The sequence below is a fragment of the Ambystoma mexicanum genome, chromosome 12 (genome assembly GCF_040938575.1).
Source record: "Ambystoma mexicanum isolate Mex_15411 chromosome 12, UKY_AmexF1_1, whole genome shotgun sequence".
NCBI classification, from domain to species: Eukaryota; Metazoa; Chordata; class Amphibia; order Caudata; family Ambystomatidae; genus Ambystoma; species Ambystoma mexicanum.
This window is the reverse complement of record NC_090936.1, coordinates 1,068,114,654-1,068,132,534: the sequence shown is the minus strand read 5'-3', so window position 1 is coordinate 1,068,132,534 and position 17,881 is coordinate 1,068,114,654. Positions and strand designations below refer to the sequence as shown.

The 17,881-nt window shown below is 44.9% G+C and overlaps 1 protein-coding gene across 1 annotated transcript in view; it reads left to right on the top strand.

The window, feature by feature from the left end:
* LRGUK (leucine rich repeats and guanylate kinase domain containing) overlaps positions 1 to 17,881 on the top strand; it is a 477,106-nt gene that overhangs the window by 379,131 nt on the left and 80,094 nt on the right. The window contains exon 12 of the mRNA XM_069629624.1: positions 4,485 to 4,581. Coding sequence (XP_069485725.1) covers positions 4,485 to 4,581 — 97 coding nt within the window. The remainder of the gene's footprint in view (positions 1 to 4,484; positions 4,582 to 17,881) is intronic.

Here is a 17,881-nt window from a genome sequence, read left to right as displayed (position 1 = left end):
CTAAATAGGAGTGAAAATAATCACAAACTCCTAGATCTTGGGAGAAATCAAAACCCTTCTAAAATGTGAAAGACTTATAAAAACTAAAGACCTCTCTGACACCCAAAGGTACAGTGAACGAAAAATCTATGAATAACAGCCCAAAAGAATTGTCTGTCCCTTGTCAATCAAGTTTGGTGACTAATTCTTATGAAATTCCTTTAAAGAATTTTGTGAGCACTACACTTGTGTTCAAAAGTGAAACTCAAGCGCAGAAACCTAACTTTGTCACTAGGGACTTCAAGTCCCATAATTCCCTAGGTACTAAGAAGATGAAGAGGGCTGAAGATGTGCAAAGTAGTCAAATAATGCAAATGACCCACACCGGAGTGAGATTCAGGGGCTTAAAAAGCTCCCTCGCGTGCAGGCCAGGGAAGAGCAGGAGAAGAGCAGTAACAGTAAGAAGCAGCAGCAGCGTGACTCATGCAGACAGCCTAAACTGAAGCTGGAGGAGAAAGAAGACGCCGGGACCCATGTGAGGTCCTGAGAGCGTCTTTGCCTTCGGAGTCTGAAGGGCAGAGAAGCATGCCGGAGAGAAGGTTACCCATTGGAGACCAAGTTTGCAGAGGCTGCGCAGTGGGAAGCATAGACAAAGGAAGCTTTCCTTCCTTGGAGGCCGAATCAGGTGGCTGGCATGCAACCAAAGGTCTCGAGGAGGTTCCTGGTGGCTGGCATGCATCAGAAGACCTCCGGAGCAAAAGAAGCTCCAAATTTAGGTGCTGTGGGCGAAGGCAGACTAAAGAAAGCAGTTTGCCGAAAAGCGAGAAGCCACAGAATCAGAAGCCCTGCAAGCAGCGAGGGGAATGGAGGTGCCTGTCTTATCCGGTGAATTCACAAATTGTAGTGACACGGAGCACTCTGCCCACCTGCATGGCTCAGGTAGGCGTTCAACGAGTGAGCAACGCTCGTGTCAGGGTGAAAGAAGTTCAAAGGAAATTTTGAATACCCGACTATTGAACAGTAGCAAACACAACACTCGCCTAGCAGAGAAAGTGATTTACAAACTGATTTTGAATCTCTAACTAGTGAAAGGCAACACATTGGAACCTAGGCGAATTACTGTAATGTTAAAAGTGTGAGTCTGCGGGAAGCCCAGCAAATCAAGGAGGAGAAATTGGTAAAAGTTAAGATCTACAAGCATTGCGAAAGCCAAAAAAGACTAAAACCAATATTTTAATCATGTATGTTATTCTTGTTTTATTGTCATTTATATGTTGAAATGTTAAAGATTAACAAATAAAAAAAGACTAACACCTAGGCAAGCACAATTTAGTCAACATTGCCATCAGCAAAGGGGGCTAATGAAGGGTCCACAGGCTGGGAAACCTGTTGCCCATACTTTGTCCAAACATATTGTGAAAGCTGGCGTAAACTCTCATTGTCTAAGGCAAGGGAGAAGCAGAAAAAACCCCATCCTTGGCAGTCATTGGTTAATGGTGTAGTGGGGAAGAGTGTCAAAAAGTCTGTCCTTCTGGGTAAGGGATATCCAGAAGGAGAGGAGCATCATTTGTACAATAATATTAAAGAGCATCAATGTGAATTTTATTTACTCTACAGAGTTGTTGCAAGTGCTGAAGCTACAATGTATTGAATATTGTGAAGTTGTTGTGAATCTCTTGTCAAATGAACTAAACCACAAAAGGACTATTGATGTGAAGCGTTGTTCGGGCAGGGGAGTATACCCGGATGACAAACCTTTGGAGAAATAGGCTTGACATTGTAGTAAACCAGGTAGAAGTTGAAGACGTGCTACAAAGTGGTTTTGGCAGAGATTATTTATGTTGTATGTGGTGCAAAGAGAAAAGCTAAGAAAAGCTGTTGCCAAGGAACTATACTTCTTTGGAATTTATTTTGTTGTGGCAAATAATCCTGACCAAGACAATTATTGTTGCTATTGATGAACTGAGAACCTGTTCAAGGAGGAAGAGAAGCCTTATACTTTGTGTTGGAACTTTCTGCTGACAAGTTGAAGAGGGATAAACCAGAGTTGGAACTTTTGTTGAAAAGCAGGATTTCCTTGTGTTCCTTTGTTGAACTGGGAAGAAGAAACACATTTAAACCCGGGGAAGAGGAATTTGTCCAGGTTGTGAAGAGAGACTGTGGTTACATTGTGAGTTAAATCTGTGTTGTTTTGAGCTGCCATGCATTTCCTTATTTATTTGTTATATGTATAAGTGTGAGGGACAGATATCCTTTCGTTAGTGTTTGCTTTAGTTTATTTTAGGCAGGGAAATCCTTGTTAGGGTAGTGCTAGTGAGGCGTTCATCCAACTTTTGAATATAATAAATTGGCATTTGTTGAGAAAACCTTGCAATGTGGTCTGCCTCATATTTCTGATGCCTCACATTCTCCAGCCAAAGTCAGACAGTGGAAGAACAGCTCTGGAATTAAGGTGCTGTTGTGGTAATGGGCGTAGCAATCCGAACACGCATTGATGAATTTACTCCTGGAGGACACCTATAAAAAGAGAATCAAGCCTCATGTCTGTAAGGTTGTTATGGCAGTGCCCCAGAGTGTGAGTGAGCGAAGGAGGAGAATTAGATGGAGAGGCCCTGAATTGGCCAAGTCAAAAAGGTCACTTGTAAGGGAAAACACAAGGTAGACTGTACCAAAGCCATTTGAGCACCACTGAAAATCATTCCAGGCTACAAGGAAAGGCGAGTATAGAGGGCCTACTTTGAGCTAACGCCCCGAGGCGGGTGGGAGCAGGCCTTAATTGAACACATTACAGGAAAGGCACCTTTGGGCATGTAGCCCAGATCAAGTGGCAGATGCAAAGCCGCCATAAAACGCTTGCAATCTTTGAGAGCTAGTTGGCAGAATCATTTCCCGAAATTCCCTGGAAGTCAAGAGACCTCTAATCTAAAGGCAGAGAGATCAACTACACGGGGGACATTTGGGAAAGGTACAGGCCTTGCTCTAGTAACACAGTAAAGAAACTGTCAGGATAACAGGAGTCCAATACAGGGCTTGCCGTGGAAACCGTTGCAAGGCTGTCCGCCTATCCTGGAGAGGATGGAGCAAGGCAAAGGTAAAGACAAAGCTCAAAACGTGTTCTGGGATACTTTAAACCCAGAGACTGTAGTTTAATAGAAGGGCACTGTCCTGAGAGCAGATGTCCTAGGAGTTTAGAATGAGCCTAAGGGATTGGGCTCTAGTTTGGTGCTTGTTAGAATAAGGCTCCTTTCTGAATGCAGTTGAATTTACAATCCTGACACTTTGTGTACAGAGACCTCCCTATTTTGTTGCAAAGCTCCTCCCCAAGGATCTTAGTAGTTGACCTCATTCCACCTATACCCTTACTCTGAGGCCTGTGAGTAAGGACTGTGGATTCAGGAACTCCAGTCCAGGGATACCCCACGAGCGCAAAATTGGCTTGAGAATGAAGCGGAGACATATGCGACTGGAACTAGGAACTGTTTATTCTTGCCGTTTGTTTTTATTTACTTGAATAACAAGGATGTCAATTGGGATTAGAAATAACATACAATGACATCCAATAACACATTTCAAGATGGCAGAGGCATTCCTGTGATGAGTGCCTGTAGAATAGCACAAACATGAGAACAAGTGGTGAGCCAGTTTGAGGGCGTGCGCAAAGTTGGACATAGACCCAGGTCAAAAAACTCCAAACATATGAGAAACAGGTGACTTACAAAGGTAACATTAGCCTAGGTGGTAAGTGTTTTAAATTAAAGAGGAGTACCGCACAAATATACAAAATTACATTATGTTGCAGCATCCGGTGGAGTACTAAGATCTGTTCCATCCCATTCCTTTTTCGTTCTAAATGCGCTGCAGCTGCCGATGTAAGTTTGTCCAAATGCACAGACTAGAAAATAAACAGCCTAAATGGGTGGCTTTATGATTTGAGCAACAGTGTCAACAAATTGAAGCTCTTAATGATTGGGGAAATACAATATAACTATAATACCATTGTTTACTTTACCTACTTGGAGTACTAGCCTGCAGCAGACAAAACCCATCTCATTTGGATGGATAAACGTACCCGATGGCTCGATCCAACTAACCATTTGGCACCTTTTCTTGTTTTCCTTACATTCATTTGAATGCATGTGCTCTTTTTACTACTTATGATATGATTTTATTAATTGGTAATTGTTCAGGTAGCATCAATTATAACTGATTCGAAACAATCATTGCTGATGGTTCGAACTGGCTCGAACCGCCAAAGGGGACGAAACGGGCATTGTAATGATCAGCTAGTGTCCAGACACCAGCAAGGCAGACTCATTCAAGCCATTGTGTCCATTTATCAAACCATGATTCTGGTGCTTAGGGTTCTCCCTCCACCATTGTAGAGGTAATAATGGGTTTCCACTATTATGGTTGCTCCATATTTCCTAGTATGTCATGTGCGAACTATACGTTCCATTAAGCAAATAATACAGTGCACAATCCTTGACTGAGTCCATGTTTTACAGGGCCTGCCACACCACCAGAAATCCATACTTTGGAGAAGAGAAGAGGTTTGATTACCACTTTGTGTCAACCGAGATGTTTGAAGAGATGATTTGCGCGGTAAGAATTCTAAACTTTTTCTGACAGATCAAACTTAAGGGAGAGGGGGAGACCTTTCCTAATAACTTGCAAACAGCGATTTGTTGCATGGCATAACACTGTCTCCATCTTTATGTGTTCCTGTGTTTACCCGGGGCTCTCTGATAATAAGGGAATTTCACAGCATTTGAATAGACACCCCATGGCTTGCGATGCTTTTGCTGTGTCCAGCCTACCTGGCTCAGGCTGGTTGGCCGTTAACTGCCTCCTCCACCCTGGTACACCGGGCTTATCGCTACAATATGCTGAACTCGGCTGCAAATACCCCATGGCTCTACTGAGAATATGATGCTCAATGTGCCACCCTCCCTTGGGTGCTACTCAATATGCCATCCTATCAAGGGGGAGAAAAGAACTCAAGGCTGCTCTCTGTCTTAGGCTGCTTCTTAGGGTGGTTTCACAGTGTGCCTCTGACTGGTGCAGGTTACATATTATCCACAGGACACTGCTTTTACATGCTCATGCCTCTAGTTGCCAAGCATCCATTTAAGTACTAATAGTGGCATGGTGCCTAGGAATATAAAGCACACATTGCTATCCACCTAACCCTCGTAGGCAAAGCACCATTGCCATGCCAGCAATACACATTGGCCACAGTATGTTAACTACAGTCACAATTCCTGCAATCCACATAGCGCTCAGCATGTAAAGCATTACTGCCATACCCGGTATCCACACTGGCTCTAATCATGTAAAGCATTATTTCCATAGCCGTGTTCCACATTGATGCTAGCATGGATGGTATAATAACCATACAAGTTGTACACATTGGTCTCTGCATGTAAATTATAACCACACCAGCCATCCACATTGTTATCAGTTTGTAAAGCACCATCTCAATTCCAGTAATCCTCATAGCCACCCGCATGTGAGCCATTATCCCCATGTCACATATCTATATTGCTGCCAGCATGTAAACTATTATTGCCTTATGGGAAGAACAGTATTATCCGTGCAGCAGATAAAGGAGGAGCACTAGTCGTCATGGTCGTCAAAGATTACGACACAGAATGCATAAGGCAACTGAGTGACAGCACAGTATATGCCAGACTTGACAGAGATCCGATGATTGAGATTAAATCTAATCTTATTGAACTATTGGAAATGACGGTGTTGGTTAATCAACACACTAAGAAGTTTTCTCCTGAAAAAGAACCCTAGAATACCTAACTTTTACATATTAGCAACAATACACAAAGATGCCACCAAACCACCAGGAAGACCCATCGTCGCAGGCATTGAAAGCATATTACAACCATTAGGAATCTATATGAACTTCTTCTTGCAACCTTTGATACAAACGACAAACACCTACATCGAGGATACATCACAATTTCTCCAGTGTTGGATCTTTCGTGGATTCACATTTTGTGAATATTCCCAGTCGTCAGGCTGGGAAACCCCGGTAACTTTAATATAGTAGTTTTCCCATGGAAAAAACTTTGATACCTTGAGTGTCCCATTGACATTGATGTGGGTGCTTTGGGCAGCACTGATGGGATGGCGAGTGTATAGCTCCACCCCAGCAGCTTCCCCTCAGATTTCAACCATCTTCCAAACCGTTGGGATTCCTCACTCTTCTCTCCTGAGAGAATATCTACATTTATTTGAGAAACATGGTTTTCTTCCGCATTTGCTTTGTCCAGTCTTTTGATGCCGAAAAAGCTCTGTTGCAGCTCAATTTTTCAGAATCTGGGGTTCCCTCCCAAGCTTCCTCCTCTGGCCTTCCTTGGTCTTCTTTTCTTTGCTCTTTTTCTCTTTTTGATGTGCAAGTAAGGTCTGGCTCCCCCGGAGGCCACCTTGACTGGGATAAAAGCCCACGCCAACGGGAACCCCGGGAAGCCACTCTCAATCCAGGGGAAACGCTTGAAACACTAAAAACCCTGGGATGGAAGTATGAGGTTCTTCTTAAGGAATGGTGTGATAAATCCTGTATCAAATACAGGAGAGACCTCAGTGATCCTCTGTGATCTCAAGGCAAGGTTAATGTCCAACAAGTCTCTGTAGAGAGTCTGTGTACTCCAATGTGTAGAAAAGATAAGTCCAGCTCTCAAAGTTATATTCAGGCAACGTTCCAAAGTACACGCCACGGCGGACTGGCCCACTAGATTATACAAGTCCAGCTCTCAAAGGGATATTCAGGCAGCGTTCTGAAGTACACGTCACGGCAGACTGGACCACTGCGGAATGCAAGTCCAGCCCTCAAAGGTAAATTGAAGCAGCGTTCCGAAGTACACGCCACCGCAGACTGGACAACTGTGGGATTACCTCCACAGAAAGGCGTTTGATTCCAAAGCTTGAAATGAATAAAGAAGGAAGGGAAAGGTAGGTAAACAATCACAGCAAGACGGAAGGAGAAAAAAGACAGTTAAAAGCAAGGCTAGAAAAATGAACCATAGCGGTTCGAACACAGCGTAGAGATATCAGAGGGCAAGTCAGAATCTAGAAATAGTGTGCACAGGTGCGAATAAAAAAGAATAGTCAGAAAGGCTATCAGAAAGCCGACAATCCGGAAAGCAAAGAATAGAATCATAATTGAACTCAGCCCGTAAGGCAGAGGAAAGAAAGGAAGCACGAACGAACGAACGAACGCGGAAGAGAGCGCAGTGCAAAATCTCCAGCAGAAAGCACCAACTAGGACTACCGTAAAACGGTCAGGAAAACTTGAATATTAGAAGGCCAGACAAGGATGGGAAGTTCCACTACAAGCTGAAAGGAAATAAGCACGGCAGCAGGCAAAGGCTGTAGTTCAAGACAGCGAGTTCCTAAAATGACAGATACAACGCACAGTTCCTAATGGGCTGTGCATTGATATACCTCCGGTAGCCATCTTGGGTGAGGACTGGACCATTGCTGTTGTTAGTGTAGGTCTCTGTATTGCTCTGTTCTGGTACTTCCAGCGATGCCACAGCTTCCAACGCCTCAGCATGACACCATTATGGAATCTTCAGGACCGAAAAAGTCCTTGTTCAGGCCATGTGAGACCTGCGGCCTGAAGAACGTGTATGAGGGAGACAGGCACTCGGAGGGCCTTTATTGTCTTTACCCGAACCATTCGGTCGACGGATGTGACATCTGCCAAGGGTTCTCGCAAAAGACCCTTAGAGACAGAATAGACACCTCATTTGTTGGCTCAATGAAGGGGCCTAACTGGCGTCGGAGGTCGGCTTGTCCCGTAGTGGGAGGGCAACCACTCCCTCGGACAAGAGATCGCTGTCACGTCAGAGATCCAAATCTGAGGAACTGGCAATGAAAAAGCAGAGGACAGGTGAGGCTAAATTGTCTTCTGGCCATAAGGCCAAGCACTCAATGCCTCCTAAAAAAACTTCTTTCAAGAGGTGAAAAATTCCACATTGTCTCTAAGCACTCTTCTCAGAGTGCTATGTCAAAGTCGCCTTCGGAGAGACCAAAAGAAAAGGGCTCACAGCAGTCTTCGAGATCTGCAGACTCATCTCGGAAATCTGTCATTGACAGATAAGCATAAATCGAGGCCAACATCGTCCTCAACCTCGTCAGTGAAAAAGTCTTCTTCGAGCACTAAGAAACAACACTCATCATCGGGATCGCACAGGTCTTCTTCCGGACATGAGTCTTCCTCAAAATATCACTCGGTGACAAAATCGTTGTCCAAACCGATGTCTACTTCACCAATGACGGTGTCAACCATGACGACGATGACGTAGACGACAATCTTGCCACCATCGACGTCTTGACTCCCGCCGACGCCTACCTATTCGACTACATCGTCGATTACGGCCATTCCGTCGACGACCACCTCGTAGACGATGAAGAAAAAAATCCCTGGTGGAAATACAGACCCGTACATAGTCTACTGGGCCATAGTGTTCAGGAATGGAGACAGAGGTATTGTCCCCGCGAGGTATATTGAAAGCCCCATCTGGTCCCACGGTACTCAACTAGTCTCGTTTGAAAATGTGTCAAATGGTATTACCTGAAGAAATTTTGCAGCACGAAATCGCATCATATTTCGAGGCCCCTCCTTATGAATGTCAAGCAGTATTCGAATCAGATCCTGAGGAAGGAGGTTCACAGGCACTCATTCCAGATATCCATCCACAGGATTGGGCCTACAGCAAACTGAAACACCTTCTTTGCCGTCGACATCCGCAGATATAGGAGGTATTCCATCACAGTACCCTTTCTTAAATCCTCATTCCTTGCTATCCGTGCAGGTCCTATCCACACTTCAAGCTTTGCTTGGTCAGCTGGACGCCAGACTTCCTCTAACTCGGGCTCCAGCAATCCCACTCTATGGAGACCCACAAGTTATGTCTCTACATAAACAGACATCTTATCATTTTCAAGACCAGGGCTAGTGCCCTAGGGTGAAATAGTCTCCCAGACCGCCTCCTCCACCTCCTCTGGCATTTAGTCCCCGACGAAGAGAACAGGAAGAGGGTGAGCTGGTGGACACCGACCCACAGGATAGGCTTTCCATCTCCTCGTCGCCAAAGAGAACGGAACTTTGGGACACAGCACCAGATAGCCCACCTCAGCTTTCCCCCCAGACGACATCGGAGCTTTCCACTCCATAAATGCGAAAGCCTGCCAAGAGTTTGGCCTGATTCCGGAAGAGGAGAAAAAAGATTGCTTTCCCTTTGAACATATGGGAAAAAGGAGGAAAGCAGTGTTTTCTATTCCAATTCTTGATCATGTGTGGCAGGAAGGTCTCTGGACCATGAAGCATCCCTTTACAGAATCGACAGTGAAAGGGCGATAGTAAAAATCATTTAAGACTCCGGATTCCTTTCCAAAATGCCTTACTTCACAACCAAAGCCAGAGTCTTTCATCTCGGCTGCAGCTATCCGGAAAGCCAGCACATAAGTTGGATGCCTTTTGTTAAAAAGTTACTTACCATTGGGGCAACAACGGTGAAAGCAGCAAACTCCCTGGCTGTTGTTGCATGATACGACTAAAATGTGGCATAGTTTAGCCCCTCTATTAGACCACCTGCCAGAACAGCAAAGAAAGGAGGCTATGCTGTTGGTGCGAGAGGGGAAAGCGGTGTCAAATCACAGCATAAATCTAGCTGTAGACCTGACCGAAACAGGCTTTAAACAGATTGGCAATGGGGTGGTTCTCGGACGCCATGCTTGGCTTCACAGTACAGACTTTCACCAAGAGGTGCAGCACAAGGTGGTGGATATGCCATGCGAAGGTGAAAGTCTTTTTGGCGAGAAGGTAGATGAAGCCCTGAAGGCCATGAAAGGTGATTCAGACACAGCTAAATCACTTACAACTCTGCAAAGCAGAAGATCCTTTCGCCCCTTTTGTTCTTTTTTCGTGGAGTCTCAGGACACTCAAGATTTTCAGGTTCTAGGGACAAGAAACGCTAGAATAGAGCCACATATTATTCACAAGATTAAAAGCGCAACTTCCAATTTACCCGGTGCAATAGAGAGTACCAGGGAAAAAAGGAAACGTGGATTTTCCTTCTCCCAGAGAGGCCGGCAAATAAAACACAGCAATGACTGCCACAAGGACAGTCAAATAGGAGGAAATGTAGCGTTCCATCTCAACAAGTGTTGTTCTATAACTACGGACAGATGGGTGCTAGATGCTATCCAGTTCAGCCACTTGTTGGAGTTAGTTAAAACGTCCACAATTTCCAATCCCACGCATAAAGGCGTTGTCTTGCTGCGCGAGGTACGTCACATAATAACAAAAAGGGCCATTGAGAAAGTACACCTCTCAGCAAAAGGAAAGGGCGTGTATTCAAGGTTCTTTGTGGTAAAAAAAAAAACAGATGGAAATGGTGCCCGATTTAAGAGCTTCGGGTACTAAACAAAAACATACAAAAAAAAAGATGGTAACATTGCAAGAGGTGACAAGGAGTGCAGCCACAAGAATTCATTGCTTCCCTAGACCTTAAAGACGCATATTTTCATATACCAATTCACCCAAAGCACCAAAAATACCTCAGGTTTGTAGTGTGCGACAGCCATTTCCAATTTTGGGTTCTCCTATTTGTCTTAAAATCAGCACCGAGGACTTTCACCAAGTGCCTGGCACCGGTAGCAGCCTTCCTCCAAAGGCAGGGCCATCATGTTTACCTGTACTTGGACGATTGGTTGGTTTGGGAATCTACTTAACAGGCTTTATCGTCTCTCAAAGAGACATACATTCTGCTCCAATGATTGGTCTTCACCATCAACTACAACAAATCCTGCTCAATTCCCTCAGAGATTGGTCTTCCTGGGCGCACAATTCCTGACAAACCACAATCGGGTAAAAACCTGTTCAGAAAGAGTAAAAAAGCTTCTAGCTCTAACGGGCTCATTTACACCGAACAAACCCATAACAGTCCACTCTTACATGGCTCTTCTGGGAACCATGTCATCTTGCATTCCTCTGATTTCCAACTGTCGCCTACACCTGCTCCCAGCGCAGAAATTCCTCGCAACCATATGGTCCCAAATCCAGGGCTTCTGATCGAACAAGGTAATCATCTCCCAGCCACTGGCAGACGCTCTGAAATGGTGGACTCACCCAGTCAACATCACAAAGGGAATGCCACTGGTGGAGCCAAACTTCCAATGCACCATTGTGACTGATGCTTCGCAAATGGGATGGGGTGCTCATTTAGACCAGCACCAGGTCACGGGCCTCTGGTCACCCACAGAAACTTTACTGCATATCAATGTCCTAGAGTTGCAGGCAGTGCATTGGGCTCTCAAATCCTTTCTCCTCGTCATCAAGTACCCGGTGGTGCGTGTCCTCACCGACACCACGACCACAATGTTCTACCTGCGGAAGCAAGGGGGAACGCGTTCAGACGTCTTATCCCAGGAAGCACAAACCATCTGGCACTGGGCCATCCAGCACGACATTCAGATCCAAGCCTTCCACCTACCAGGGATGCAGAACAAGCAGGCAGATACCCTCAGCAGGGACTCCTCCCAGACACATGAGTGGCAACTGCACAGCACCCAAGTAGCAAAGATCTTCACTAAATGGGGCCTTCCCCCTCTAGACCTTATCGCCAGCCCCGTAAACAAGCAATGCCAGCTGTTTGCGAACTCCTTAGGAGACTCATTCCCCTTCACTTGGAACGGGATGTTTGCTTATGTGTTTCCCACCTTTCCTCTCATAAGGAAACAAATGATTTGCAAGTCTCCTTGCAAGATAATCCTGTTGGCCCTATTCTGGCCCAGGCGGACCTGGTTCTCGGGACCTGCTACAGCTGGCAGTGGACGATCCAATTCATCTAGGATCCCAGCCGAATCTTCTGTCCCAGAACAACAGGATGATATTACAACACAATCCAAACTCCCTCAAATTGGCGGCATGGCTCCTGACCATTCCGAATTCGAAAATCTGAATATCCCTCAGGACTGTCGTTGCATCCTGGGGGCAGCAAGAGCTCCATCCACCAACATCTCATATGGCCGAAAGTGGGAGAGATTTTGTGAATTGTGTGTACAACAAACTAATATAGAGCTGCTAGATATAACACCTCAACAACACCTTCCTTATCTTTTGTTATTAGCTACAGAAGGTCAAGCGGTGGGTTCCATTCAGCTGCACTTGTCAGCGATATCCAGATTTACATGTAAAACATCTGCCGCACTCTACAGTGACCGACTAATCAAGCATTTCTTGAAGGGCCTCTTTCGAACCTTTCCTCCAAGGAAAAGGATTCCACCTGTATGGAGCCTTAACCTTGTTCTAGCAGCACTTATGAAACCCCCTTTCGAACCCATGTCATCAGCCGACATCAAGCTACTCACTTGGAAGGTGGCTTTTCTGGTGGCCATTACATCTTCTAGACAGGTGTCAGAACTCCAGGCCAAAGTGGTTCTCTCTACGAACCTGTATTTCATTCCTAAGATACCATTAAAATTTCATAAAAATGCAACAACTTGTTTTCAAATTCCGCTTCACCAGCTGAAAAGATACTGTATTCTCTAGATGTCAAAAGAGCACTGAAGTATTACTTGGATTGCACAAAATTGCTTAGATCCTCTAATCAGCTCTTTGTGGCCTTTGGGCCTTCCAATAAAGGGAGATCAATTTCAAAACAGGGTATCTCCTGATGGGTGGCATCTACAATATCCTTCTGCCACACAAAGGCCAACAGGCCATTACAATCGGCTCCCAGAGCTCATTAAATGAGGTCCACAGCGGCCTCAGCTGCTCTATTGTCGGGGGTACCCATCAGAGACATTCGCCATGCGGCAACATGGGCAGTGCCCCATAATTTCACCAGGCACTACTGCTTTCATCAGCAACATGCCAAAAATGTGCAAATGGGACGGCCAGTCCTCCAACGACTGTTCGAGTAAGGTAAGCCCCGCGGCTTCCGGGGTATGTTCCAGTTTTTTACCTAAAGAATGTATGCTTTTGCTTACTGTACATGTCTGCTTAAGGTCTACCTCCTGTTTGCTTGATATACACATCCAAGCATTTCTACTGCTACAAAATCTATTCACAACATGTGAATCCATGAAAGATCCAATTCTGGAGTATGGGGTAGTTTCTTACCTGTAACTCCGTTTCTCCAGCATTGGTATCTTTCATGGATTTGCATGTGCCCTCCAGTCTCCCCCTCTCAGGCAAACATGAGGGGAAGGTGCTGGGACGCAGCTATACACTTTACGTCCCATTGGTGCTGCCAAAAGCACCCACAACAACGTTGATGGGACAGTCAAAGTGTCAACGTTTTTTCCATAGGAAAACTGCTATATTAAAGTTACCAGGGTTTCCCAGCCCGACGACAGGGAATATTCACAGCATGTGAATCCATGAAAGATACCAACGCTGGAGAAATGGAGTTACAGGTAAGAAATGACTCTGTTCTTCAATACTTGTGCAACACCAATTGAATGCAGGATTATATCATGTTCACAATCGACGTAAAGTCTATACACATCTATTCCCCATAACCTGTGAATTGAAGCGATCGAATGGATGCTATTACAAGAAGGTGGAAATGGAAGCCTCTAAGGAATTTATCCTCATACTATTATAATTTATCCCGGAGAACTCTTGGTTCCAATACAACAAAGACTTTCATTTACAAGTCTCCATTACTGCTATGGGGGTGTCAATGGCACCAAGATACGTGAACTGCTTCATGTACAAATTCGAAAAAGACTACATTTTAGATCATGGAGTGTGGCAGAGCTATATCGCTTCATGGGTCCGCTACATAGATATTTTTGGGATATGGAAAGGAACACAGGAGGAGTTGGAAGACCTATTCAGGTACATGAATACTATCAACCCAATAATTCAATTCACATTTGATTCATCCAAAGAAAAAATAAATTTTCTAGATGTTGCCATTCAGGTTAAGGAAGAGAAATTCAGGATAAACATATTCCAGAAAGAGACGGATCGCAATAATCTACTGAATAGGCTAAGTTTCCACCAACTGAGCCTCATAAAGAACCTACCCCACAGCCAGATGTTAAGAGAATTATCAGTGACTCAAAAGTCAGAGAAATTGAGATCAAGAAAATGGGAGAGGAATGTCTAGCATGGGGATATAGACGAGAAGAAATCACTGCAGCGAGTGAACACCTGGCTAAAGAACCAACTAAGAGTAAAGTCCAGGATCTAGATAGAAAAGATAAAACCCATGCATCACTGGTATTTGTTTCACAATACTCCTTACAGAGTCAAAAGAATTAAAACAATATCAAGAAAAATTGGAGCATATTGACCTGCAGCTCTAGGGTTGAGCACCTATTTTTGCTTACCAACGAAGTAAGATTTTGAAAGATCGGCTTGTGAAAACTCGACCTACTGATCCGCAAACAACTCCCAAGAAGAAAGGAACCTACCCATGCCTGAACTGCAGCAATTGCGAATTCGTAACTAAAGGCAACACAATTAACCATCCCAGAACAGGTGAAAAGATCAAACTTAGGAACTTTTCTACATGCAACACCTCAAACATTATATGCACTATCAGATGCCCCTGTGACATGTACTATGTGGGACAGTCAAAGCGACAAGCAAAATCTGCTGTAATGAGCATAGATCATGCATAAGAAACAAGAAAAGTAATTGTACAGTTGCTAGACATTGGATGGAAAAGTCGTACATTAGCCAAATAAGATTCCAAATTGTGGAGACTATCGTCAAATACAATCCATATGAAAATCTGGGCATCAAATTTGACCAACAAGAAACATATTGGATTGACCGCCTAGAAGTCATGCCACCTGGGAGAATAAATGAAGAGATTAACTTCATGTGCTATATCTAAGTTAGATGTAGGATATTGCAGCAATTTAACTATCTACATTGCTACATTTCAGAGATCAGTGGAGGATTCCATGAGGCATCATGTGGTAGATCGCTCCAGACCCACATTTGATGGGCGCCCCCTTGTAATCCGGACATGTGAATACTGACCAATATGTGCATTTCTCTCATCCATGTGAAACATGTTTTGCTCTATCTGTCACAATTGTTATTACCTCACTTAAACATATGCGATCAAACCTTTGCCACCTTACTAAACTTACACAGCATTAAGAATGGGGGACAACCGGTTTAGTTAACAATTTTGTTTCCACCTACACTCCAGTATACACATTTAATAAGTGTACGCCACTTAATAGAAGTTGACACTATATAGATGGTAAATTCTTATTCTACTTACTGATTACCCCCCAACGCAAGTCACATATTGAGTGTAATTTGTAATTAGCACATATATCGGCTAGCCCGATTGCGTTATGGGAACCCCGAGCGAGGGCCTCTTTGCTGCCACGTATTTACTTGCATTACATGAATACACAGTGCTAGGATGCGAACCTCAACATGGCCGAGCATTACTGGAGTTATTGTACATGTAACTAGGCCAACCGCAAGATGGCCGGCATTCCGTCACCATGGGCACACAGGATGCGAGGCCGCCGAGTGTCAGCCGATGCTCACGGCGGCGTCACCTAGCAACGCCAGTTATTGTTGCCTTACATTTACAACACGAAACCAGCCTGCGCTCCTAGCTGCAACTGACTCGCCACTACGATCGATGCACGTCAGACGTAGATGAGTGACAAGATGGTACAAGCTCCCATTATGAACACCAGAATGCAGGAATTCAGTCCTGTAATAACACTTACCATTTGTTACCAGGAGGTGCACCTATCCAGCATGTCCTTTAGAATGACATGGTGCTACAGGTACTACCTAGCAGCTCAGCTGCCTCTCTATCATGTTTACTTAGCACATCAGAATGCATACAGTAGGAGAATCCCTGCAATTTTTCTAATACCGGTCTGTTTATATTTACATCCACTTTGAACGCAGATTGCAGTTTCTAACCACCAGGTAAACGAATTTAGAACATGACCTGGTTACTATGTTATTACTGTTCACCACACGCCCTCATTTGGCCTCATTATAAGTTTGCCGGTCCGGTAACAACGGTACCAGTAAGCTTGCCGGTACTGTTGTTACCGGACCGGCAAACTACAAGTGCTGCTTGCGGGTGCCTTCCCACCCGCCAGGTCTGACCTGGCGGGCATACCAGCGAGCAGAGCATGTCTCATGCCCCGGCAACATTCACAAAGGGTGCCGGTGCATCCGACCTCCCAGTTTCCCATTGAGCCCTTGGAATGGGGAGCATTTTATCCCTGCGCCCGTGAATTGGCAATTACCGGGTCTGGAGGGGCAGAAATGACCCGGTAATTGCCCATTCGCGGGTGCTGGAAAGATTTGCAAGTTCGGCGACAGCCTGCTGGTTTTACCAGCAAGGCTACCGTCGAACTTGGAATGAGGCCCATTGTATGTTCATTTTCCTGTTCTTTTCTGCCTACATTATCATCTGGTTTATACAAAATATGAATTTTACAACATGTTGGGTATGTATTAATCCCCAGCAATTTAGTTTTATGGACATCACTGTGTGGATATATCGTTGGTCACGGGTGTTGTGTGTCACTATGTGTTGAATTGTTTATTATATCTAGAAAATGTGGCGCTAAACCCTGATGATGGAAATCTATCAGAAATGCTTAGCTGACTGTGCCACACTATTGATCTGGAAATGCATATTGCTTTCTGATTAAAGTTTGAAACTCTTTTACTGAAAAAATGTGCAAGTCCGTGTCGAAAATGACTCTATGAAAAGAGAACAATTGAAAACAATGATTGATAACTGATGTTGCTCCTTTTAAGAGCACACCGTGAGCGAATCATGCATTAGGAAGACTTCCTAGTTCTCGTTTTTTTTGTGCTTATGGGAAGTGACATCACGATTCTACTCCCTCATCTTGTCACTAGTCCACATTGACAAAGCATGTAAATCACCATATCCATTGTGATCAAGCTAGAAAGCACCACAACACGTAAGACTATCACAGTTTCAAGTAATTGACTTAACTCTATTGCTAACCCCACTAATTCGCTCCAACCTACAGTCTCTCTTCCTCCTGCAGGAATATGCCTCACCCTGCCCTCTCCTCCATCCACCCAATCCTGTTTATAAAGCAGCAACCTACTTGTCTTCCTCCTGTAGATCCCTGCTGCACCCTCTGTGTACTTCCTGCACTACACGGTTCCTCCCTTCTGCAGCCCCCTGCTTCCCTTCATCCACGGAGCAGTCAATGCACCTCCTGCCACACCCTGCCACCTTCCTCCTAACTTACCTCTTCAGCAACCAGGGTCCACCCCTATATGAGTTCATTTACTCCTGTAAAGCTTGCAATCTCCCTTGTGTTGGCTGTAATCTGCCTTCCTACTTGTGTCCTTTTCCACCTTTCTCTCTCTTCGTTGGAGCAATTCCTCCCCTCCATCCATTCTATAGCCCATCCTTCTCCCGCACCACCCTGCTTCCCTCATAACAGACCCCGTTTCTCATCTTTAACCCCCTGCTGCGGCCACCCTCTTTCCTGTTTCCCATCATCAGTCAATACAAGCCAACACGTGTGTGATGTCCTTGTTGTGGTCTTCTGCCTCGCCAGCCCAAACCAGCTCTCGCTCCCAGCAGCCTACCTGTGTGAATTCCAGGATCCGACTTAAGTCAGTCCCCTACTTCTAGCAGGTTTTTTTTATTTATGCAGTTTGCCTCAGAAAACGGCTCCTTGATGCTGCCCTTTGGGTATCGCTTGGTGCAGTACTCCCCCTCCCCACCTCCTCCCCCCCACCCCCCACCCCCTGGCACCAGAGATCTGGCAGCATTTCACTTTCATTAAACCACATCTGACATGGCCTGTAACCTCAATTCTAAGGTATTTTGGAAATCCGTCTCTCAGTTGAACCAGAGCCCCAAGATCCTGG